The 24,684-nt window shown below is 33.9% G+C and overlaps 2 protein-coding genes across 2 annotated transcripts; one reads left to right on the top strand and one right to left on the bottom strand.

Annotated features, from left to right (window-relative positions):
• Window positions 1-3,253: 3,253 nt before the first annotated feature.
• Window positions 3,254-8,094, top strand: LOC104888738 (probable pectate lyase 1). Its single transcript, XM_010673787.3, has 7 exons — window positions 3,254-3,422; window positions 3,628-3,681; window positions 4,685-4,756; window positions 5,966-6,608; window positions 6,707-6,810; window positions 7,037-7,175; window positions 7,299-8,094. The coding sequence occupies exons 1-7, from the start codon at window positions 3,346-3,348 to the stop codon at window positions 7,518-7,520; spliced, it is 1,311 nt and encodes a 436-aa protein (XP_010672089.1). The 5' UTR covers window positions 3,254-3,345; the 3' UTR covers window positions 7,521-8,094.
• An 8,599-nt stretch (window positions 8,095-16,693) lies between these two features.
• LOC104888739 (inosine triphosphate pyrophosphatase) lies at window positions 16,694-24,163 on the bottom strand. The gene is made up of 8 exons (XM_010673788.3): window positions 23,918-24,163; window positions 23,757-23,821; window positions 23,609-23,672; window positions 23,442-23,451; window positions 22,544-22,575; window positions 22,334-22,446; window positions 17,356-17,432; window positions 16,694-17,057 (listed from the first exon to the last, which is right to left on the bottom strand). Exons 1-8 carry the CDS (start codon window positions 24,048-24,050, stop codon window positions 16,940-16,942), a joined length of 612 nt encoding a protein of 203 aa, XP_010672090.2. The 5' UTR covers window positions 24,051-24,163; the 3' UTR covers window positions 16,694-16,939.
• Between the last annotated feature and the right edge of the window lie 521 nt (window positions 24,164-24,684).

Raw genomic sequence — 24,684 nt, 5'->3', positions numbered from 1 at the left:
CCACTCTCTCCCTCTCCCCACCACTGCACCACCACACCCCCTCCCCTTCCACCGCAGCATCCCCTCTCCTCGCATTCGAATTCCAGATCTAACCTCGCCTCCTCAACCCTCGCACTCCAATCCTTGATTTCGTGAAGTTTTTTTTTTTAGGTTTTGTGATTTCAGATTTTGATTTGAAATGAATGAATTCAACGGGAGAAATCGACAGGGAGGGACTGCGACGGTGGAAGGGGAGGAGAAAATCGATTATAGGGACTGCGGCGGTGGAAGGGGAGGGGGAAATCGACGGGGAGGGGCTGCGGTGGTGGAAGGGGAGGGGAAAATCGACAAGGAGGGGCTGCGGCGGTGGAGTGGAGGGGAGAGGGAGGGGTGGGGGCTGGGCTGGGTGGAGGGGAGATGGAAAGGATGGGAGAAGGGGTTGGGCTGCTGGGGTGGGTTGGGGAGGGGTGGTGGAAGAGAGAGACGAGATTTAATTAATTAAAATTAGTATATATAATAAGGTTAAATTAATTACGTTTAATTTTGGTCAATTGTTATATATATGTAAGGGTAAATTGGTGATTTTGTAGCATAAAACTTTCTATTTTGGGGAAGGAAAAAAAGTGTAACATGTATTTTTACACCTTCCCGTTTAAGGAAAGTGTAACATGTAAAAAAACTGGAGGAAGTATAACAATCACTCACAAATCAACTAAAATCATTTAATTTCATAATATACACTTACATAATTTACATTATACAAATCACTCAAATGAGGATCCTTTACAAAAACTAAAAAATACACTTACAAACTGCAACCAATACACCACAACTTCAACAAAAATATTAAAAAAAAAATATTCACATGAAATATTCACAAAAATACTCACAAAAAATATTCACATGAAATACACCACAACGTCAAGACGTACTCACAAAAATATTCACAAAAAATTGACTTAAAATCAAAGTTTTCACTTTCTTCACAATCTATGAATTAATGTACTTAATTCAAAATCAACAAAAAAAATTATAATATTAGAAACCATAAATAAATTTAATAAAATTTCTATTTTGTTCATAGAATTTAACTTTGAAAAGTAAAAAAAAGAAAAGACTGGTGAGGGACTTAAGTAACAAAGACTAAACCAATCAAATTTTACGACTAAAAATAATTATATTTCGTATGTCTCAAATTTTGACTCTTACTTATGCCGAAGAAAATCGAGTTTTTATCTCGAAAGAAATCTAAGCACACATCGCGTGCAAAAAATGCTAGTATTTTTTAAAAGAAGAGTTCAAATAAACATAAAACATTTGCATTCAGGTTGTGACGTGGCACATAGGCTTCATTAAGAATGTCTTTTAATATATTTCGTATAGATATTAAACAGAAAACCTTACATGCATACCATATATATTGGCACATGATTATTCACAAAACCTTCTCTTTTGAGCTCTCTTTTCTTCCTTCACAGACATACTTATATCAACTATAAACTTTTATTTTAAATTAGATGGAGTATATAATAATGTTCTACACTATGAGAAAAAACCAGAAGGCATCTAGCATCTAAGCCACAAGTACTCTTAACCAGGTCCAATGATACGACTTTCTATCTGATATTGAAGACCAAGGTTGAAATATTGGTGGAAGCATAATTTCAATGTTGTGGATTTGTGGCTGGGAAGGGGGGAGGGGGGCCTTAGGCTTGTTGGGCCTGTGAGTCTGTGACCCTATATGAGAGAAGCTCAAAGGCAAATTCTTCTTATCATTAATAAGTTTTCGAAAAGGGGCCTCCAAAAAAATTAAATGTACTAACATCTAGGCCATATTGAGTACACTATACTATACACCTTTTCCCTAAAAAAAAAGAGTACACTATACACTAGAGATAGCTCAACCCACCTCGTGGGTCGTGTGGGGCCGGGCCAGCAGAACGCCCAGTCCAGCCAAACTCGAACCGTGAAATTGGTGGGTGGGCCGTGGGCCAAATTTGTTGAGCCCACCCCAGTAAAGCCCACTACTAAAATCACCCAGCCCGGACCATGAAACCGGTCCAACCCGACCCATGAACCAAACCAGCCCAATCAAACTAAATATTGAACCAAATTGTGTATATTATAATCAAATTGTATATATTTTAATCAAATTGCATATATTATAATTCAATCAAATTTAAAAATAATGAAATTATTCATTAATATTAATATTTGTATATATTTTTAATTTATTTTAAAGATTTTATGTAACAATAATGAATAATTTCAATGGTTAAATAATTCTGAAAAAAAATTCTCATGCTGGCCCGTCAGCTCGGTCCAACCCACCAACCCACGAATCGTGAAAACCGGTAACAGACCGGTGTGGGCCAAAAATTTTCAGCCCGCGGACCAGCCCACACAACCCATGAATTTCACGAGCCGGTCACTACGGCCCACGGTACGGCCCGCCCAACCCGCACCAGTGGCCATCACTACTGTACACCTTGGAACAAAAATTAATCTGTAAAAATAACGTAAATATCTTAGCATGTTGTGCATTTTTGTAAAATAATAAAGAAAAACAAATGAGCTATTGCCTGTTAGGATATAAGTAAAATGAAAAAAGTCAATAGTCCAACCTACACTAATTAGAGTGAACTAGATTTGAATTCACCAATATGTTTCAAAATACACATAAAAATGAAAATACTAGTTTAATAATTCGACTATGTTGAATCTGAATAGGTTGGAATTCTGAAATACTTTAATTAAAATTCAGATTCAAATATCCATATCCAAATTATTTGCATGGAAAAAAACCTACATAGCTAACATTCTAACAATCCTAGATTAGTTGATCATCAAAGAAAATAACAACATTATAATCCCTAAGTTTTCCAAAACTCACATTCTTAAATTTTGTATAAATAAAACGGGGGAAACATTACCATACAACACACATTCACAATTTTACCCCCATTCAAAAAAGTGTAAAAATCTCAGAGTAACTAAACCTAAAATTATAGTAAAAAATAAAATAAAATAAAAAGTTAGATTAGTTGGAAGTAGTTAATATTGAAAACAACCCTAATTCCCTCCCAAAGGTAAATTCAAAAAAAAAAAAGAAAAAAGAAAGAGCAGCAGCAGCAGTAGTATCACACTAGCAGGTGAAGAGTGAGTACACTAAAAAGAGCACCAACAGCAGCATGTGGGCCCATCTTCCTTTCTCTCTCTCTCCTCACTCTCTTATTTTTTTCCAGTCTATAAAATCAATCGTTCCGTTAAACCGTTTCTCTGACTCTATACATACTCTTCTTCTTCATCTCTCTCTATATTTTTCACATTCTACTTTCAGAGTTGAAGAAATTAAGGAATTTAACAATGGCGGTTTCTTCTGTTTCTCTTCTTTTTCTTCTTTGTTTCATCACTCTTGTCACCGCTCTTCGTACTCCTCCTAGGTACTCTTTCTCTCTCCTCATTGTCGGAAACACTCAAATTTTCAAGTTTTTCACCTACATTTTAGTTTTTACTTCGAATTTAGCTTCAAATTTCAGTTTTCTACTCAATTTTTGCTTTAATCTCGTTACAAAATCTCTCTGTTTTCTCTTTTCTATAATGGCGAAATACGAAAATGGAGGTTAAATTTTTGTGCAATTCTTACAGGTCTGAAAAAACAGAGGAGTTACAGAGCTTGAAGAACATAACAATGGCGGAAAAGTGAGTAGTATTAATTTTTTTTATTACATTCAACTTTTATTCATTTCAGTTATAATAAGCTCGACGTCAAATCATTCACATCCGTTAGATTCTTCTCTGAAAACAAACAGTGACCGTTAAGATCTTTTAACTTCCTCTCTTAATCACACCCGTTTATTCAGTTTACTGTTACCCCATTTCTTAGGATTCCATTGGATATTAAACCATAATATAATTAAATATTAATGAATAAAAGTATGATTGCCTTTTTCATTCTTTTTTTTCTCTCTCCTACTTTCCTCAATTACCCTTCACTTAAAAGTACTAATCACATTCTAAGCTTTTGTTATGGATGGCTAATCAAGGGTATTTTTGTCATTTCTGTATGAGTTAATGCAAAATTTGTACTTCCCTGTTTTTCTGATTAGTGAATGTTGTTAGTTGTTATCGAGCACTGTGGCAATCTCCTGCGTACTTTACCTTTGTTTTTTACCATCATTTTGTGTCTACCCTAAATGACAATTTTGTCCCTTCCTCCGAATTTCCCCCCTCTTTTTCCCTTTTCTTTTTTATGTTTTTTTTTTGGGAAAAAAAATGGGGGATTGAAATCCATAGATTTTCATTTTTTTTATTTTTTATAAAAAAAAAACTCAATGTGGGTTTAAATTGGGTTCTGGGTGTGTAATTATAGTTGAATGTGGAGAACAAAGAAGTTGTAAAAATGGGTTTGTTACAAAATCTGGGTTTGAAGGTTTTAAACAAAAATGGTGTCACTATCACTTCATTCAATGGTGGGTAAATTCTAGCTTAGGTTGTTGCATTAATGGTGACAGAAATGGGGATTTTTTCAGTTTTTCACACCATGTGTATGGTTAGCTTTAAATTTTAATTGACTCATTAGAGATTTAGAATGATGATTTCACTTTGTTTGTTTGCCCTTTTTTAGTAAATTATATAAATAATTTATAATTTTATGTTAATGAGTTATTAATCTTTCATTTTATGATTGTTGTTATTTTTCAAGGTTGAATGAAGTTGAGATATATAACGAACATGCTGTTGCTGATCCTGAAGAGGTTGTTGCCTTGGTACACATGTATGTTTTTCTCTCTCTTAAATACAATTTTTTTTTTTTTTATTGTGGAGAATTTTTTGCAGAAATTCATCTATTTTTGGTGATTGGTATGATGTAATGGGTAATTGAAAAAGCTTGCCATTCTTGGGGGTTAAAATAATTGCTGTTTGATATAATCACACATTGTGACCTACTCATTTGCCGGTGACATAAGTGTTGTTCATACTTGGTTGTTTTGATTTATGACTTTCTTCACTTTACTTGCCTTTTTCATAACTTTTGGGAGTAAAAATGGTCCATAATGGGTTCCTTGTACTTGGGTTATGCTTATGGTAGTGTGTGATTTCTGCACCAACAGACTGTCATGGTTTTAATGTCATCCCTTTATCAGTTATCACCCACATTGTAACTGCATATTCTCGTATTCGATGTGTTCCTCCATTCAATTTCGGTGGTAGATTTCGGATTTTAGAAAGCGAATCTTTCTTGTTAAGACTATAGAAAGAAAATGTAGTAAGAAAATATTTTGATTGCTATGATTTGTCATTACGAGATCCACCGAATTCATTGGGTTAAAGGAATTAAGAATTGATGCTGTTTGTGCATATTGGGGGTACAATGGTACAGATCAGTAGCTGTAAAGAAGTGGGTGGAGTCAATCAGCATATGGGAGGTGTCTTGTCTCAAAAAAACACATTCACTAGATTGATAATTGCTGTTCTGGACTTTATTCTACAATCTTTCATTAGATCTGTAACTGATTATGATGGAGCCTTTTTTTTATCCCAGTCTAACATGATCTTGTCACTCACTAGATATATGATTGTTGATCTGAAGAGTATTCTACAATGCGCCTAGACTATACGATCTTATCTTACTTGGTGAAGTAGGAATGTTGTCAATAATTGCAATATTTGTCTATACATGCTCATTAAGTGCTTGTGTTCTGTTAGTACTGTAATGTGATAACTGTCAAACTGAAGCCACAGTCCCCAATAAGTAAAGAGCAATAATATATACATTAAGCCGTGTAAATCTGATCATTACAAGGCAAGAGCAACATGGAATTTGTCAATATTGTGGGATAAATATAGTTCGTGAATTGGCTGAAATATATATAAGAAAAATCATGAAAAATTTTCAAATATTGTCAAGGGTCACACTGGATAACCTGACGTGTCGCTGCTGTCATGCTGCAAATTGTGCTGATTACATAGTCTTTTTCTACAGGAGTATCCGCAACAGCACTCAGCGAAGGAATTTGGGTTATTTCTCATGTGGGACAGGAAATCCTGTAGATGATTGCTGGCGTTGTGACCGCAATTGGCACAAAAACCGTAAACGCCTAGCTGACTGTGGTATTGGGTTTGGAAGAAATGCCATTGGTGGCAAAAATGGCCGCTTCTATGTTGTGACAGACCCTCGTGATGATGACCCAGTCAACCCTAGGCCTGGAACTCTTCGCCATGCAGTTATCCAAGAAGAGCCACTCTGGATTGTTTTTCAGCGTGACATGGTGATTCAGTTGAAGGAAGAGCTCATAATGAACAGCTTTAAAACAATTGATGGTCGTGGAGCCAATGTTCACATTGCTAATAGAGCTTGTATCACAATTCAATATGTGACCAACATCATCATCCATGGCATTCATGTCCATGACTGCAAACCCACTGGTAATGCTATGGTGAGAAGTTCTACTACTCATTTTGGATGGCGAACAATGGCTGATGGAGATGGCATCTCAATCTTTGGTGCTAGTCATATTTGGATTGATCACAATTCTCTCTCTAACTGTGCTGATGGCCTTATCGATGCTGTGATGGGTTCAACTGCCATCACTATTTCCAACAATCACTTTGCACACCACAATGAGGTATATATAGATTCTGCATATTTCTTCTATCTTCTCCTTTAAATTGGAAATTCATGATGGTGGGGAGGCTAATATTTTTTTCTGCTATGAAAAATAAGGTGATGCTGTTGGGGCATAGTGACTCTTACGTGAGAGACAAGGCGATGCAAGTTACAATTGCATTCAACCATTTTGGCAAAGGCCTAATGCAAAGAATGCCAAGGTACTGCACGGAGCTATACACTGATGTTTCCATTTTATGTAGTGTGTGAACCTGATTTTCTGTTTTGTTTCTTAGAAAATATCCATGAGATAAAGCAGCAAAGAACATTGGAATTACATAGCTTCTTGCAGTATTTCATAGGATGTAACTCAAGTCATGATAGCTATTTATGGTGAATGAATTTGATGATATTTAGTAGTAACAGAAAGCTGCTTTGAAAATGCAGGTGTCGTCATGGTTATTTCCATGTAGTGAACAATGACTACACCCACTGGGAAATGTATGCAATTGGTGGAAGTGCAGAGCCCACCATCAATAGCCAGGGTAACAGATATTTAGCCCCAGCTAACCGTTTCGCAAAGGAGGTAAACTCATTGATTTCTGAAATGAACTTGGATTTACACAAGATTCATGAATATTGAGACACAGAATTGCATATCAACTTTGATGCCTTACCAAAAATGGGTTATATTTTCCTGAACTTTTAGGTGACAAAGAGGGTGGAAACGCCTGCCAATAAGTGGAAGGGTTGGAATTGGAGGTCCGAGGGAGATCTCATGTTGAATGGTGCATACTTCACCGCATCTGGAGCTGGAGCCTCGGCTAGTTATGCAAGAGCCTCAAGCTTGGGAGCTAAGTCATCTTCCATGGTTGGAACTATCACCGCTAATGCAGGCCCTCTCTCCTGCCGCAGGGGCCGCCAATGCTAGCCAATACAAGTTAGAACTACTTTGTGTTCATAGGAAAGAGTCCATTTGTCCCATTAATTTTTTGCCATTTTTGGTTTTTCCTGCCATAGAATCTACCACCATATAGCATTGATCCATGAAGTCACCCTTTTATACCTTATTGAACCAGTTTCCACAGTTCATTCTGCATATCTTGGCAAGTGTACATTTTTTTACACATTGTCATCATATGATATGATTGAAGCCTCATATATCTATTGTTGAATCAATTGTGTGTTTTATTTTCTCAACCTCGACCTGCTTCATTCCAGAAGAAAGCTTCGTAATGACAGTAAGGTCAGAAGCGTTGTTCCTTTCTTCTTTTATTTTTTTTTACCCTTCATATTCTTCTTTTCCCTCCCAAACACAACAACCCACATCCAAAATTTTAACTACCTTTGCCTTTTTTTTTTTCCGAGTCCTCATTTTAATTCATAGGAATTTGGAATTGTTTGTAATCTTTTATCCCTTTTCTTTGGTGAGTGTAACTGTGTAAGTGTCCAAGGTACACAAGTTCTATTATAAAAAGTTATGAATGTGAAGAAACTTTCAGAGATTGAAATGTGTACTGCAGAAAATTATAGCAGTAGCAGCATTAATTAATTAATTGGGCTAATATGCTGTTGATGGGTTTTATTTATCTTTATACTGCTGAACAACTGATGCTCCATGCTGAAGTATTTCAAAGAGGCCAAATTGCTTTTCTTAATAAAAGTATTCAGAGGAAAACAAACAAGTATTCGGAAAAATTGGTAGTCAGTCTGTATCAATAGCAGGTAGGCACTAGGCACCCCACACCATTTAAGAGAAAGACAGAGAAGGAGATCATGGATGTGAGTATGGCAGTGTTTACTGTTTAACACAACGAACAAGGGTGGTTCAATTATTATGGAGGTCTTATATGACGAAGATAAATTTGGGACTTGATTTAATCTTTTAAACTAAGAAAAGAAAACAAGAGATATAAATTCCATTAAAACCACAAAATTATCAGCACATTAACAAGACACAATTCGACATATTTAAATAACAATCCGACACCAATTCCTTTCTCCTTGTAACCCTTTTGGGATTCCTTTCCCTTACCCATACGCGAATGAAACGCCCCCTTATTATGGAAAAGATAAGGTAGTTGTTGAAATCCATTGAAAACCCACTTATGAGTGTTCCACATTGGAGAAAGAGGAGAGAATAAACTACTTTATAAGATTAGGAATTACTCTTCCTATCACCAATTGGTTTTAGGATGGAACCTCCTAGCTTGTAAGTGGGCTAAACGAGATCTTGTCTAGTTACCTACCTCGATAACAACTGATCATATCAGAGTGTGGAGATGAGAGAAATTAATGGGTTCAACACACCCTCCGCATGTTAGTATTGAATACACAGGTGGGTGAAATTATTTGGGATGTGAACAGATGAATTCAGCAAAGTTTGTTATGGAAACCTCAAAATTTTCCTCAGCATGTGAGGTAGGTCCAATTTGACATGTGAATGTGTCAATGTGGGATGATTTTAAGCTAAGAAATAACAAGCTAAGGTTGTGTGCTCAAAAGTGTTAATAATTTTGTGTTGAATGTGTGTATTTGAAGGTCGTCCCTTATTATTCTCTCTTAATGTCTCAGCAATTCTGGATATTATGCTCTTCTGGGTTTTGGCAATTGGCTATCATTTTCATTCGTTCGTTCCTTGTTTATAATCCAACTTCAGCGATTACATTGTAAACATGTAGTGCTAGATTTCTATTTTTATCCCAATCCTAGAATCAATATTACAAAATGATCTACTTCTATTTTGATATGATGAAAGCTGAAAACAGAACTGACGTAGTTCCTCTCCAAGAAAAAAGGAAGAGAAAAACCTTGAGGAGCTGCATAAAAGATTTATATAAAATCCAGATAACATACGAGCTTAAAATCTTTTGAAGTATTATATCTTTTTGAGGTGATATTTTGGAGTTTACTAAACAAGCATATTAGTCCCGTTCCTTTCACCTTATTAAAGTTCAATAAAATAAGTTTGGAATGAGTTCCAAATCAGTACACAGAAAAACAATCCAATAATTTAACTAACCAAAATAAGTTCTAAACTTCTATTTAACACACATGTATCTAAATGAGTTGAGATAAAGGGTCTTTAGGGGAGAAAAATAAACGAATTGTAATGGTTGACAATTAGTTTTCTAAATATAAATATTAAAAACGATCAATTCCAGCAACTTAGGGTCCGTTCGGTATTACTGTGGTTTTCTGTTTTTTAGTTTTTTGATTTACAAAGTTATATGATATATGTCTAATAATGAAAAAAAAATTAGTCAAATTTATTGGGAACATGATGAGTTTGAAAACTGACAACTAAAAAGTGAAAACCACTTTTTCTAGTTTCCTGTTTTTGGTTTTTAGTTTTAAAAAAAACTGAAAACAAAAAACGATAACGAACGGGCCGTTAGTAATTTCAATTAGGATGACAATTTCGTATCAATTAGAATCTGAGTCTGACTTGGTTCGACGGAGTCTGAAAAGTGAAATATATGATATGTATGTTAATAGGAGGTAGATGTTATGTAAGATCTTATAAATCTAACATGAATTTGGTTACTACCACCCCATCAACTTAGAGATTAATTTTACGTCAATAGTATAATTTTACAATGTCATCAACCTAAATATATTGCAAGTGTTATCTAAAACTTTGACTTCATGATCTTAAGTTTTAATTCAACTCAATTAACTCTATCTAAGACAAAAAAAAAAGCCGATATAAATCCAATAAATATAATCAAGTTTGAAAAATAATCTTTAAAATTTTGTGCCCGTATAAAGTAAATTAGATACAAAATTTGTAAACCTGATCCAATCCGACTCAAATTCAATTATCATATCATTGAGCTAACTTATAAATCTCAGTTCAATTTCAAGTTTCAACTATTATTACCAGACATCCATCCCGTTCAACAATAAATTCTTAAGAGGATAAAATTATATAGGCTTGGACACGATAATGGAATTTTTTTTTTCTAACTCCTTCCATCATTCCATGTGCCTAAAATCGCTGGCATCTTCCCTACATTTTGTTTCTTTAGATCCCAGCTCATCAACCGACGCTGATTTTCTCTTAGTCTCATTAAATTGTACATCTTTCTTGATATATCGTCTAGATAATAAAGTAGTTAGGAACGTAAACTGAAACATTTTGGAGTTATAAAGATGTTCTAGTTATTAAATCACTAGCACATTCCTACAGAAATCACACTTATAATAATTAGTAATAGAAAAAAAAAAAATTGTGTCCCGTACTTCCATAAAGTCATAAACAACCTCCCAAATTTGTAATCCCTCTCATCTTTCTATTGAGTACTTCAAGTGTTAATTACCGCTATAAAGCAGTAATCAAAGAACACTTTTGACCCCATCTTTGAAATGTTCATAAATCTACTCTATTATGTGATGAAGATTTTTAGGTTAATCTATATAATCAATTTACTCAAAGCAGCATATTATAAGATACCTTTAACAGAATCTGCGTTATGGCTGTAAATCCACAATAACAGGGTCATTTAAATATCAGTTAACTAATTTTAATTCATGTCAAGAATATATCATCTAATTTAGTAGGTAAAGTTTAAATAATGGACATTCAAAACTTAAGTCCAAACCTCATCTACATCATTGTTTTTTGCGGCTTACTATGCACACCAAGAAAATCAATAATCGAATATCTTTACAAATAATTCCAGCAATGACATTAACTAATTACTGTTTGTCTGCTCAACCTTATGCTGTCATGATTCACAACGAGCTCGACAACAATACTATTGACTGAATGATCTTAACTGATAGAGTATAGATCTATTTTTAGGGCTTCAATCATAAATTAACCTTTTGGTTGAGTTGGTCCTTTGACATGGTACCAGAGCCAACGTGACAAAAAAAAGTCATGGGTTCGAATCTCATCCATTTTTCAGTGGAATATTTAGTGTCAGGTATGAGGGGGCTTGTGCTGCATCCACACTTCAAGCTAACAGGCTCTTGCGTGAGGGAGCATGATAGAGTATAAATCCATTCCTGGAACCTCAATCATAAGTTTAACCTTTTGGTTGAGTTGGTCCTTTGACATTAACATATCATTGCCTCACCCTATCAACCTTGCTTCACGTTCGTTCGTAAGCTCATGCAACGACCTATTCTGCATTGAGATAGGTTGTGTTTTAGGTCATATTTTGTGATCAACCCAACCGGTTTCAAAATCACTGCCCTTTCACTGTCCAATGACAATGAGATAAGCAATCTTAAGCTTAATACCATCCTCTTTGTCCCTGTTGTTTAAGGATTCGGTTATGATGAAAAGAAACGACGATTTCAAAATTGTGTATATTTGGGCATGGAAATATGACAAAAAATCCTGCTATAATAATTCAAAAAACTATTTATTGCTTCAATTTAGGAAAGTGGATAACCCTTAGAGCCTCAAAATGTAAGAACACGTTGGAACATAATTACTGTATCGTTGTAAACAATTGTTACATTTTGTCATGGAGCATAACAATGTAATTTCTAGCTTTGATCTCCATGATGAAGAATGGGATATCTAACCGCGCTCATTTTGCTTCGAATGCTTGTTTTTATCCCGAGTTATGGGTCATGAAACAGTATGGTCGACTGTTGGTATAAAATCATGGATATGATTATTAGTTATACCTTTTTCTGGTAACTTGCCGCGTTCTGTTTTATTCTACAAGGGTACAATTGTACAAAAATGTTTGTTATCAAGGTATCGTAGTAGACTAATTGGTACATTGTCTACAGATGAGGTTTAAATCGACTGTGAATTCGATACTTCCTCCGTTTCCTAAAGATCTTCTTTGTTACCGTTACTATAGATACCAATAAGAATCAATTTGTATGGGGTGTAGGGTGGGTAAAGTAGGAGAAAGAAAGAGGTTAAAATGAATAAACAAATAAAAAGGGGTTAAAGTAGAAGAGAGAAAGGGAGTAAAATTGAATTAATAATGTAATGGTGGACCATATGATAGGGACATAAGAGGGTAAAAAGGGGAAAAAAAATTCCAAATAAGGAATAAAGTAAAAGAGGGAAGATCTTTTGGAAACGCACTTAAACAGAAAGAGGGAAGATCTTTAAGAAACCGAGGGAGTATTTGTGAATTTAGAATAATTATTAGCAAGGGACGATCTTAGTTAGGGACGGTACTCGATAACTTTTTTATACATTGTCTATAGACGAGGTTAAAATCGACGATGAGTTTGATATTCGTGATTTTAGAATAATTATTGGCAAGGGATAATCTTAGTTAGGGTTGGTAGGGGACTGACATTCGATAATTTTTTTTTGTTTTTTTTGGTAAAATAAATTTAGTTGAGATCCTGGATTATGTATATACTCGCTTTTTCTGTATGTTATGTATGTATTGACGTTTTAGATATAACTATTGCTCAGTAATAAATAAAATAAAAAATGAAATTATGAAAGTATATATCTAAGATCACCTCTGTTTGGTGAGTAAGAAGTATTTATATACTTACAAATAGTATCTAAAAATATTTTAAAAATAAGTATAAGTGATGAAATTGCATATCTATGTAATGAAGCAAACTGAATTTTTTTTGGAGTTCTATGTTTCAGAATAATTTTGTATATGAGTTATCTTTGTGATGAGAGTGCTATGTTTTTTTATTGTTTGTGGTATTAATTTTTGGTATGTTTTTTATTACGATTTTTTTTATTTGATTGGATGTAAATTTAATTTGATTGAATCTTTTTTATTGGCAAGTTTATGTAATTGACCATTACATGATTTAATTGGGTTTAATAGAGATTTGAATGATTTTTTTTTGTTAAGTTTATGCGTGTAAAGGTTTTTTTGTTGTGAAAGAGTGAGGCTATGTTCAGTTCACCTTATTTTTGCTTATTTCAGATCTAATCAGATCAGATCAGATCAGATCAGAAAAAATAAGTTCAGATCAGATCAGTTCAGATCATGCTTATATTTAAAAATCATTATAACTTTCATTACATATTAGTAAAAATTATAATAATTGAATATTAATAAAGTACTCATTGAGACGAATCAAACAAGACCCCACATGACTATATTTTTCTTATATATTGAGAAAAATCTAAAAGATAAGATCTTGTAATCAGAAAAAATAAGTTCAGATCAGATCAGATCAGAAAAAATAAGTTCAGATCAGATCAGATAAGTTCAGATTAGAAAATTTCAGGTGAACTAAACATAGCCTGAATATGTAAATTCATAGGGGGACACCATTGCTCCCCCTTGACTTATATAATGAGATATAATCGTCAAAGATTCAACTTTTATATAGAAGTTGGGTATTTTAAAATTGACTCTAGTAAGTGTTTGGTCCAGGATCTGCCACTGAATTTATTGGAAGCCTTAGATTGTTGCAATTCGGTGTAAGAGGTTTGATCATGGTCCGAGAACAAAAAAAAAAAAAAAAAAGTTCGTTTGGAAGACCAAACATTTGGATACAATTGCTGTTGAACAAGGAAGGAACAAAGAAGAAGAAGAATTAAAACACAACATGCATGCATGAGTTATTTTCAAAGCTTACGATGCGTCACATTCTCTAAGGATCAAGTTAAGGCGCGACAATTATACAGATGGCGGCAAGAGAAAATAATGGAGGGATTGGATTATTGGATAGGATGATTGATTAAATGGGTCCTTCAAATTTCCAATTACACATGGATTGAGGGTCCAGTATGTTCACACAACAGTCAACAGTCGAAGAGATTCATCAAGTAAACTTGCTTTCTCATGGCATGGCCCCTAGAACTAAATGAGTGGAGTACTTGAGTAGATATGGTACTTTTTTTTTTGCCTACTTTTATTTCATTTATTTATTTATTTATTTGATTGGGAAATTAAGTCAGCTCAAAGGCTAACCCCTACCAAGGCTACTAGCCTTGTAGGAACTACCAGCACATTGGCTGGTAAAGCATGCAAAGCATGCTAAGGAAATACCCCCAACATAATGCTGGGGGGTAAGAATCGAACCCCTGACCTCAAGGATCAGAGGGGAGTGCTCTACCACATGAGCTAGCTCCTCATCCTTTATTTCATTTATTTATGAACAAGCCTTAACTAGTGATTGTCATAAATTTAAATGTGTGATAGAAAATATTGTGTATTCTCAAAAATATCTCATAGATTCATTATTAGATATCTAATAATTAGTTTTTTTTTTTAGCTAATTCTCTTTATTTATATAGGAAATTTTTACTGTTGTAACTTTTGATAGTTGTAATTTTATCTTGCGTTTTTCAGTGAGTTGATTGGGTTTTACACAAGATAAAATTAATTTGCATGAGATTTCGCTACTTAGGAATTTTCTTATATAAACGTATTGAGAGCTAATTGCTTTCTCGCGATTAGGTATTATTTTGGTTTGAACTGAAAATCCTAATATGAACTTATTTGAACTTTGGTTTCTTTTCAAGTAAATTCTCGTTTTGAACCTATACTATAACGAAACTGAACTATTGCTCCTTATCTCAAGTATTTGAACATGTCCGACAATGTCTTACCTTATTTGTAACCATAATCTGAACATATTAGAATTAAAATGAACTTTGGCTTCAATCTACAAATAAATTTGAATTTTGTTTCTCTTGAAAGACAATTCTTCAAGGTGAGACTAATAGATACTAATGATCCTCATTTAGCTAATATGATATTGTCTTATTAGAATTAATCTAAATCTATTATCACTCATCTAAGTTAATTAATTTAGATTTTTGTATGTTGAAAAAAATAAAACCTACAATTTCTTTTAGTACAATAGTGGCCCCATTCCCCTAAGCCTATATTCGAAAGTGGGAGGGTCATACGCCCAGGGGGCGCTTATGATGTCAATTGATATCTGGTGTCGAGTGTGAAGGGAACTCCTCTTACCACCCTAAGTCCCTAACCCCTCTTTTAACAACAAAGACTACAATCAAAAAAATTATCCTTAAATTATTTATTCGTTACGTTTTTAATTAAGTTCTTGTTGGATTGTTTGGATATAATTATATGGTTCTACCACATGGTTATCTTACTAACTTTTCCCCACATTAATGACAAAATTATTGTACTTGTCAATAATGCACCTCTTATTAATACTTCAACCATTTTTCATTTCTAATGGAATCATATGGGTTCCAAGATAATTACCAAACCCTTAGTGAACAACCTTAAATGATGTATTGTTGTGAAATAGTATAAATAAAAAAGAATATAAAGGAGTATAATTCATGATATCTAACGATGGCAAGTGGCATGTTTTCGAGTGAATTTTAAATTTTGCAGTAAATTTATGTGATTAGGTCAACCATGAAACCAAGCTAACCCAAAACTTATCATAAATTTAATTTTTACAACCACATATTTGGATGATGCGATTTAATTTACTATTACTTTTGGAAAGATGTATGTTGTTTAATTCGAATCCCTTTCACATTACTAATTAGAAAACACCTTTTATGGCTAAGCCTCACTTCTCTTTGTCCAAAATAAGGTGTTATGCTTTGTAGTATTATTAAATCTAGTCTAACTTGATTCGATCTAACATTATAGAGTAATTGAACTTTCATCATATTTTTTTTCATTTTGTAAGAAAAAGTATTATGGTATTTGATCTTTTAAAAAATCCAAATTTTTGTTAAAAACAAAATCAAATATAGATACAAGAAGTTAGCCTTATTTCATTTCCTCATCAAATGATTCGCTTGATTTAATATTTATCTTCATTGGTCACTATAGGGTCTATCGGATACCTAATTGGATCGATAGAGACTTTTGGCCATTCGGGTATTAGTAAGAAAGCATTATTCCAAGAAAAACTAAACACACGAGCTCGTGGTAACTGGTACGGTAGAGGCAAAGATAAAGCAGGGAAAGAAAAAAGGTAGTTAAAGAGGACAAAAGAAGCACTCATCTTTTCGTACCTTTTAACTGTATTAAAAGTAAAAGTATTTTCTAAGGATACAAAGATAATAATGAAATCAGTGTGTTGGGGCTCATTTTTGCACAAAATACAAATGATTTCTGTCGGTGCATACTTGTTGGCCTGAAAAGGAGGCACTATACTATTGCAACCACAACAATGTTAGAGTTGATGTGGTCGGCTGCATGAGTCAAAATACGATCTCTTATAGTAGAGTACATCCCAATTTATCCGGTACGTTAGACACAATGTTTTGGATGTATCATGTACCTTCTATGATGTAAAATCACTATATTCATCTTCTGAAACATAAATATAGTGTTGATCTAATTAGGTACATCTAGGTGTACCTAACAAATTGTACACCCTTGACCAAAAAAGGAGGACAACCCCAAAAAAGCTCAACAGAAGCAATTTGTTAACTAATACATTCTAAGAAAAGTCTGGGAGAAAAGTGTATCCAGCCTCAGCAAAATGGGATTTAACCAACGCAAGAGCTTTGTAGCGATGAGAAATCTTGTTTTTTTCTTCCTTTGGCATTTCAGCGTAACTGCAATCGACCAAATTACAATTAAAGGCTAATTAAACAGCCAGTATAAAAGTATCGTTCTATGGCATTCCAAATTACTATGCATCTATTCCAAATGAACATAATTCTTATTTATAATGAGTATCATACGTATGAAATATTATGATGAACATTGAACACATAGCATATTCACTCTTAGTCCAATTTCAATCAAATCCATGTTTAAGAAAGACAGCTTTCTATATTGAGACAGGATATAGTTATCTAGCATAAATTGCAAAAAAGAATCTCAAGATGTAACAGACAAAAGGAAGCTTACGTCTGCTCATATCCATCAGGCTGAAAGACTGGATCCCAACCAAAATCGTGTGGCCCTCTGGCTGTAACAATCTTCCCCTGCCATAAGCCAACAACAAGATATAAGTCATATGTCTTCTGAAATGCCCAAACTTTCACTATTAAGTAGGTATTACACGTTTACTACTGAGTTAAAAAAAATAATCAAAGTTACAGTTTATTGTGGCAGAAAAGGTCTATTGATTAAAGGAAAATTTGTGAGAAACAGCCATATAAAACATTCGTTTTGTCAAAAATTACCTTATTAAAAGAGCCTTGTGGAACACTGCCTATTTTATGTGATTTTGCTGGCAAAAATGTATCACCCACCGGTTTGGCCAGTTGACCATACTCTCCGGCATTTGAATTCTTATTATTTCTCTTTTCCCTCCCTTTTTTTAAAATTTCATTTCTCTTTTGCAATTGAAGAAAGAAAGAGGAGAGTGCATAATTTTTAGTTCCATGTTATTGTCTCGATGACAGGCATTGCTGCAACATTGACTGCATTGGCTACTATAACTGCAAGGACCCGCGACCGAAGAAGTTTTGTGAAAAGGAATGACAAAGTGAAGGAAAAGGGGAGGGACAAGGAAGAAACACTTGAGAGTAAAGAAAGTTAGCGCTGGAAATCTGTGACTGGTACCTTTTTGCCAAGAAAATGTCACAAAAGGTTGTTTCCCACAAATTTTTGTTATAAAGTAGTTTTTAAAGAAAAGTGATTTATTAGGTTGTTTCTCATGAATTTTCCAATACATTACAAATCATAGATCTTAAGCTGAAGCCAAGTTTGCTGCCTTAACATGAATTTTGAACTGGTAAAGAAAAGATAACTGAATGCATTTTGTACAAAGGATTGATGACATAACCCTTCTCAAAGGAGTGAGATACAATTTATTTACTAGGAAACTATATCAGCAAACGAAGGGTGAGGAAAATTCAAAATTACCTATTCTCAAATGGGCAACTAGGTTAAGTTTCCGTCTATAAAGAGGAAGATAGGAAAGCACGTCTCCCTCAACCTTTTATTATGTACTACCAAAGAGATGAAAATTATGGGTTCCACCCAATCCAACACAGCACAGTTCAAGTGGGCAACACTAACTGCAACTGAACTGTCAGTTTCAGTGACCATGGATGGATCATCAAATAACTTCCAGTTCCGCACATTTCAACATAGTTCAAACATTACGTGATATCATTATCCTATTACATTATAAGCATCACAGACAAATCAGAAGAACGATAAGCTCAAATGAAGCACAATGAAGGATATACAAAAGATTTTTGCTTTTCTAGTGATTTTCTGCAGTAGGGCATGGTTGCAAGATAGCTATATCTAATATAATTATAATAAAAATGCATTCTGAGCCTCCCACAACATGATCCCACAAATTATGATTGGAGAAAACCTTTATTAGCCTTCTCTATTAAGAGGCAAAAAGTTCATATATGTGAATCTAGTGGCCTAGTGCTGACAAATCTTGCTCTACAAATCAATAAGAAGATGTTGCTAGAGCAAAAGCAATTCCATAGATCAAACCTTTAACAAACTTCTTTGACCTTTACATATCAACAACAAAGTACTTCTGGAGCAACAACTTTGAAAAAAAAAGGCAGTTCGATGAAATTTTGGTATTGTTGGGTAAAGGAAAGCACTTATTTCTCTAGAGGGAAAAGGCAGTTCAATAATAATTAAGGTTGGAAATTTGCTTGATGTTCTGATTTATGTTGCATTTGAGTTATTTTACCATGATGGAGCGTTTCATTAGAAGGAATGTTGTGTTTGTTTAGGGGCATGGAAATTAGGGGGGGGGGGGGATAGGGATTGTGATAGAGATAGGAACAAAACACCCCCTTATCCCACTAAATCTGTACCTAGGAGGGGCTGTTATGAGGGGGAGGGATACAAAAAGAAATTAAAAACGATTTTACCCTCTATGAAAAGGAAGGAGATAGTTAGTAAGGGTATTTTGGTTAATTTGCCACCCATCCAATCTTCTTCTCAACCCCCACAAAACAAGGAAAATACTTCATCTTCACCTTATTTCTCCCATTAATTTCTTATCCTTGTCCCATCCTCTTATCATTATAATCCTCTCACACAAAAGGCCCAGCAGTCCCTAGCTCGGGATGTAGCCATTAATAAAATCATGAACCTTTAGGTCGTACTGGGGATATAATTTTGGGTAAAGAGTGGTTGATTGACGTAATATTTTAGTGAATGTTTAAATAGATAATCACCATTTGAGCATTAAAAGGCTTCCTTTAGTGAAGGATCCAGAGATGTAACTAAGGTTTGACCCAAGTTAAATGATAAGCTTAGAAAGACCAGGACTTCTTAGTTCCTAGTCTAGAGACGTTTTCGGACTATCAATATGTATTAAGACATAATTGATTGCTCATGCCATGATGATAAGCTTATTTAATTAGCCCGAGAGAATAATCTAATGATTTTCGCCCCTTAATCATAACCCAAATAATTCCCCTTCATCATTAGTTTATGGTTGACTTGGTTGGTGGACTCCACTACCTTTGTGCTTTTATCATATCACCTATCAATATAAGCATAGATACGGGCATAGTCGGCTTCAGGAGAGGATCGAAAACGAGGTGGGCTCGTGTAAGAACCTACAGCCTTATGATGATCACGCCTGCGGTAGACTCGCGGGGCAGGCTCGACCAAGCCATCATCTACATGATCATCGGTCATGAGGTAGGATGCTTATTACCTAACTATTTGAGTGCCATTGGGTTCAGGGAGTGTTACGGATTAATTCTTTTTCAAATTTTTGATAGAAAGTTAACCCTGTGTATTTCAACTCAACGTGCATAAAAATTTGGTGTTTTAAGAGTGGCCCTTTAACCTGAGGATTAGACAGGGAGACACCAAAATGTTTGGACATGGAGTAACTAGCCCGCCTATTGAAAATAGATCCCCTATTCCCCTTTGGAGGCGGAGGGTAAAGCAAATCAGACGGTTAATTTATTTGTCGCCAACCCCAACTTTTTACCACACTGATCCTATCGTATTTCCCTCCGGACTATCTCAATGAAATCCAGTGTCAGAGTGTTTCATTTTTTCATATTATTAGCCTTTTTCTTTTCGTATTTGTAAAGCTTATAGTTTATGTTTGACCTTAAATGAAGAAACAGATTTCATTGCACATTAAGAAATCAATAGCATGTTTTAAAAGATAGTCATACTTGCTATTGATCATTTGAAATCAAAACTAATGTTACTTTAAACTCAAAAGAGGCTCCCACCCCGAAGAGGCTAAGGGGGTTCAACGCACATGGCGTCATGTTCATTTCAGATCATCATCATCATCATCATCATCATATTATATATATATATATATATATATAGAGAGAGAGAGAGAGAGAGGCAAGATCACATGAGAATGCTCCTTACATGAGAAATGAGAATGAATCTCAACCACACGATTGGTTTAGAATTACAACACTTATTCATTAGAGTTATATCCCTCTAAAAAAAATTTGAATTCAAATTTTTTTTGTTTTTTTTGAATTTTGAAAATTCAAATATTTTGTTTTTGGAGTTACATCACTTATTCATTAGAGTTACATCACTTATTCATAAGAGTTATAGCGTGTAAAGTTCATTCTCATTTCTCATATAAGTATGCATTCTCATATGAACTCACTTCTATATATATATATATATATATATATATATATATATATATATATACACTACTCTAACATTGAAATGAGAGCAACAATTAGTACAGTAACTATAAAGTAACCGCCAGACCAACATTGTAAAAATCTATTACACTATCTTAGGAATAACCATCAATTAATACTCTTTCTAGTTCATAATATTTGTCACCACTTTTCAAATGTGAATTTCAACCACCAAATCTGTCAATATATATTGATCAAGAAATGGAAATACCAATGTGATTGCGAAAGTAATTCTAGTAACATAAAGAGCAACATTATTACCATACTAGCACTTAAAATGTGTTTTACTTTATATATTAATGATCAAAGAGCTTGACACAAGGAATGTAAACAAAGAATAATTTGTGAACAATTGTGTCTCAACTCAAAAAGAAAGAATAAAAAGAAACAAAGTAGTTGTGTCTATGTACTTCTCAAGGGACATAAAGGTTCTTCTATTATACTCCCTTTGTCCCCTATTTATCTTCCCACTTTCCCTTTTTAAGGTGTCTCAAAATAATCTTTTCGTGTTCTTTAAAAAGCTAAAGTTACTTTTCCTCGCTATCAAATTGAGTGTTTTTCTCCCATCATTTAAGCACCTTCTTAACCTACGTTCTTTCTCTATCCACTTCAATTTCTTTTTACGCTACATCTGAATTTGATTTGAACTTAACTTACCTTATTGCAGTTGTAAATTAATCGCAATTGCCGATTTAGGTGACAAACTCTTGGGTCGAAAAAACCGACATATACTGTGAGAAATTATGTTGACTTTAGGGATAGACCAAAAAAACATAGATCTAATGTTCATTTCAGCTTCGCATGGGCATTAGAACTGTCTGACAGACTGACAGTGCATGTAACCAAATCAGGAAGCATTCCAAATTAGAAAATCATCAAGTCATACGTTCTAAATTATAAAAGCATCAACTCATAGTTGCATTTAAAAAGCATCATTTTTTCTGATGCAGATGCACCTGAATTGCTCTAACAGAAAACAAAAGGTAACATATCCATTTGATAAATGACAAGTGCTTCTTAAGATCTTAGAAAACAGATTTTCAGCAAGTACAACACTTGGAATTAGAAAGATAAAGCACAATTTATCAGTGACGAAGAAAAAATGAGAGCTACAGTGATAGATGTCCGTGGAGTAGTAGATATCTAGTTCACTTAAACATCAATATTGGTAAAAAAGAATTAAATCATATTAATCATGAATCTTAGGTGGTAAAGATTAAAACTTCAGCAGATCAATAAACAGAAGCACATACCATAGTTTTACCCACAAAAGTGATAGGATCTGCACTTGGTCCGAGTGCAAGAGAGAATACACATAAAGCATATGCTGATTTATCTTCATAGGCCATCAATAAATTATTCAGACCTACAAGAAATTCCCAACATAATATAAACAAAATTAACCAGATAAAATTGACCATGGAGCACAAAATAAATAAACATATTGAGACAGAATCAACAACCTTCATGACCAATTTTCTCAAGAAACCATTTGCTTCAGATGCATAATTTGAAGAGCCCCACAGAGTGATCAGCAAAAAAGACATCAAAAGGCAAACAAGTAAGAACGCAGAACAGCAATGTCAGATGTAATATCTCCAAACTAAGAGATCAACCAGCTATGTATTAGTAAAATGATCCTAAGCAGAGGAAGATCACCATAAACCCCTGGATAGTCATAGCCAGGCCACATAAAATTATTTAAATCCCAAGACTTGTCTCATTCCATCTCTAGATCAATTTATTAAGGTGTACTTGAGAACCTGTGTTTGTTGTTCAAAAGACAACACACTTTCTATTGCCTAGGACATCTACTCTATAAACAAGACTGAAATTCACTAAAACTCAAAATCACATTGACACACATCAGTAATTCGATTTTTTTACCTGTCTGACTGTGCAATTAGCAATACCAATCAATGTAATTTGAAAACTTTCACAAGGGTTTGCAGGATTTACATTAAAAAAGAAGTATAAATCCAACCAAGGGTGCATTCTCTTCACTTTTTAAAAAAAGTATCAGGTTTAATAAGTTCCAATAAGTTGAAATAAATTTCTCACAACATACAAAATAAGCTTTGATAAGTTCCATTATGTTCCGATAAATTCAATCTAGATAGGTTCGAGGAAAATAAGGTGAAAGAATGCACCCTAACTTGTTCTAAACTACAAATTTCACATCTTCCAAGTTCCAATCAAACAAGCAACTTCACCAATTAACCATGTTCTCGCCACCAATTCCCATTTTTCCCACCACCCCAACATTACAAATGCAATACCTAAAAAACCCACAGCATTTAGATTACAAGGAGGAGAAAGAAATCTGCACCTTAACTCCACAACATCATTGAAGAAACTTACATGTAAGGCCCTGCAATTATATTAATTAGCAAACATTAGGGTATTATAAAACAAAAAATACTAAAATTTAAACCAAACTGAGAATATCCATAAAAATAAAACTTAGACAAAAACAGACAATGGGATTCTTCTTTTAATTTAACAATAAGAAATTTGGAAGAGCATACCTGGAAGCCCTTTAAGAGCAGTGAAGCATAAACAAGTATCTTCAACAAGAACAGGTCCATTAACCTACCAAATCACCATAATTAACAATTTAACACATAATCATTCATACCCAGAAATCAAAATAAAGAGGAAAAGAGATTTACATACTTGAATAGCAGCCAAACGAGCCTTTTCCTTAGAAATATCTTCAGGTTCCCCTTGCAATTCTGGCACTGCATTCAATTTAAATAAAAATTTAATAAAATAAAACGATGAAAAAAACAATTCAAGAGATAAAGAAGTGGGAATTTCAGGAAAACAGAAATTACAGTCGAGTTTGACAGATTGAAAAGGGATGGTTTGGCCAAGAATTGCTTTAACTTCCTCCAACTTTTTAGGGTTCCCAGTAACAAAAGTTACTGGTTTTGGTAACATCAACCCTCTTACTGCTGAACCCGCCATAGTTTATCTGCTATGCTACAACTAGAAGAGAAGACTCGAACTTATGTTGCATGGAAGGAGAAGAGGAGATTTATTGGAGGCTTAACATTATTGGGCCAAGGAGTTTGGTCTTTGAATGTTATTAAGGTATTATGGATATTAGCATTTTTTGTCCGTGATGCGTGTTTGATTTTTTTTTTTTTCCAAATATAAACTCATTTTTTTTAAATATAAATAAGAGTCAAAATTTGAACATGAGACGTACGATGTATAATTATTTTTACTTGCAAAATTTGAATGGTTTAGTTTTTGTCACTTAAGTCTTTCACCAGTTTTCTTTTTTTTTTTTTTTTACTTTCAAAGGTAAATTCTATGAACAAAATAGAAATTTTATTGAATTTATTTATCATATATAATATTATAATATTTTAGTTGATTTTTGAATTAAGTACACTACTTCAAAGATTGTGAAGAAAGTGGACACTTTGATTTCAAGTCAATTTTTTTATAGATTGTAATTTGTAAGTGAATTTTTAAGTATTTGTAAAGTATCCTCATTTGAGTGATCTGCATAACGTAAATTATGCAATTTTATGATTTTTGACTTGTGAGTGATTGTTATAATTATATTTTTGGTATTTTTGTTTGAAGCCCC

This window comes from Beta vulgaris, chromosome 3 (assembly GCF_026745355.1).
Source record: "Beta vulgaris subsp. vulgaris cultivar EL10 chromosome 3, EL10.2, whole genome shotgun sequence".
Taxonomy (NCBI): Eukaryota; Viridiplantae; Streptophyta; class Magnoliopsida; order Caryophyllales; family Amaranthaceae; genus Beta; species Beta vulgaris.
This window is presented reverse-complemented; position numbering and strand designations above follow the sequence as displayed.

Bases quoted from the DNA above. Each gene is read 5' to 3' on its own strand.
- LOC104888738 (XM_010673787.3), top strand. From the start codon at position 3,346: ATGGCGGTTTCTTCTGTTTCTCTTCTTTTTCTTCTTTGTTTCATCACT. The intron at 3,423-3,627 runs GTACTCTTTCTC...CAATTCTTACAG, and splicing joins GCTCTTCGTACTCCTCCTAG to GTCTGAAAAAACAGAGGAGT. The intron at 4,757-5,965 runs GTATGTTTTTCT...CTTTTTCTACAG, and splicing joins GTTGTTGCCTTGGTACACAT to GAGTATCCGCAACAGCACTC.
- LOC104888739 (XM_010673788.3), bottom strand. From the start codon at position 24,050: ATGGCGGGTTCAGCAGTAAGAGGGTTGATGTTACCAAAACCAGTAACT. The intron at 23,673-23,756 runs GTATGTAAATCT...GTGATTTGGTAG, and splicing joins CTCGTTTGGCTGCTATTCAA to GTTAATGGACCTGTTCTTGT. The intron at 17,433-22,333 runs GTATGTGCTTCT...GGCTTATGGCAG, and splicing joins CTTTTGTGGGTAAAACTATG to GGGAAGATTGTTACAGCCAG.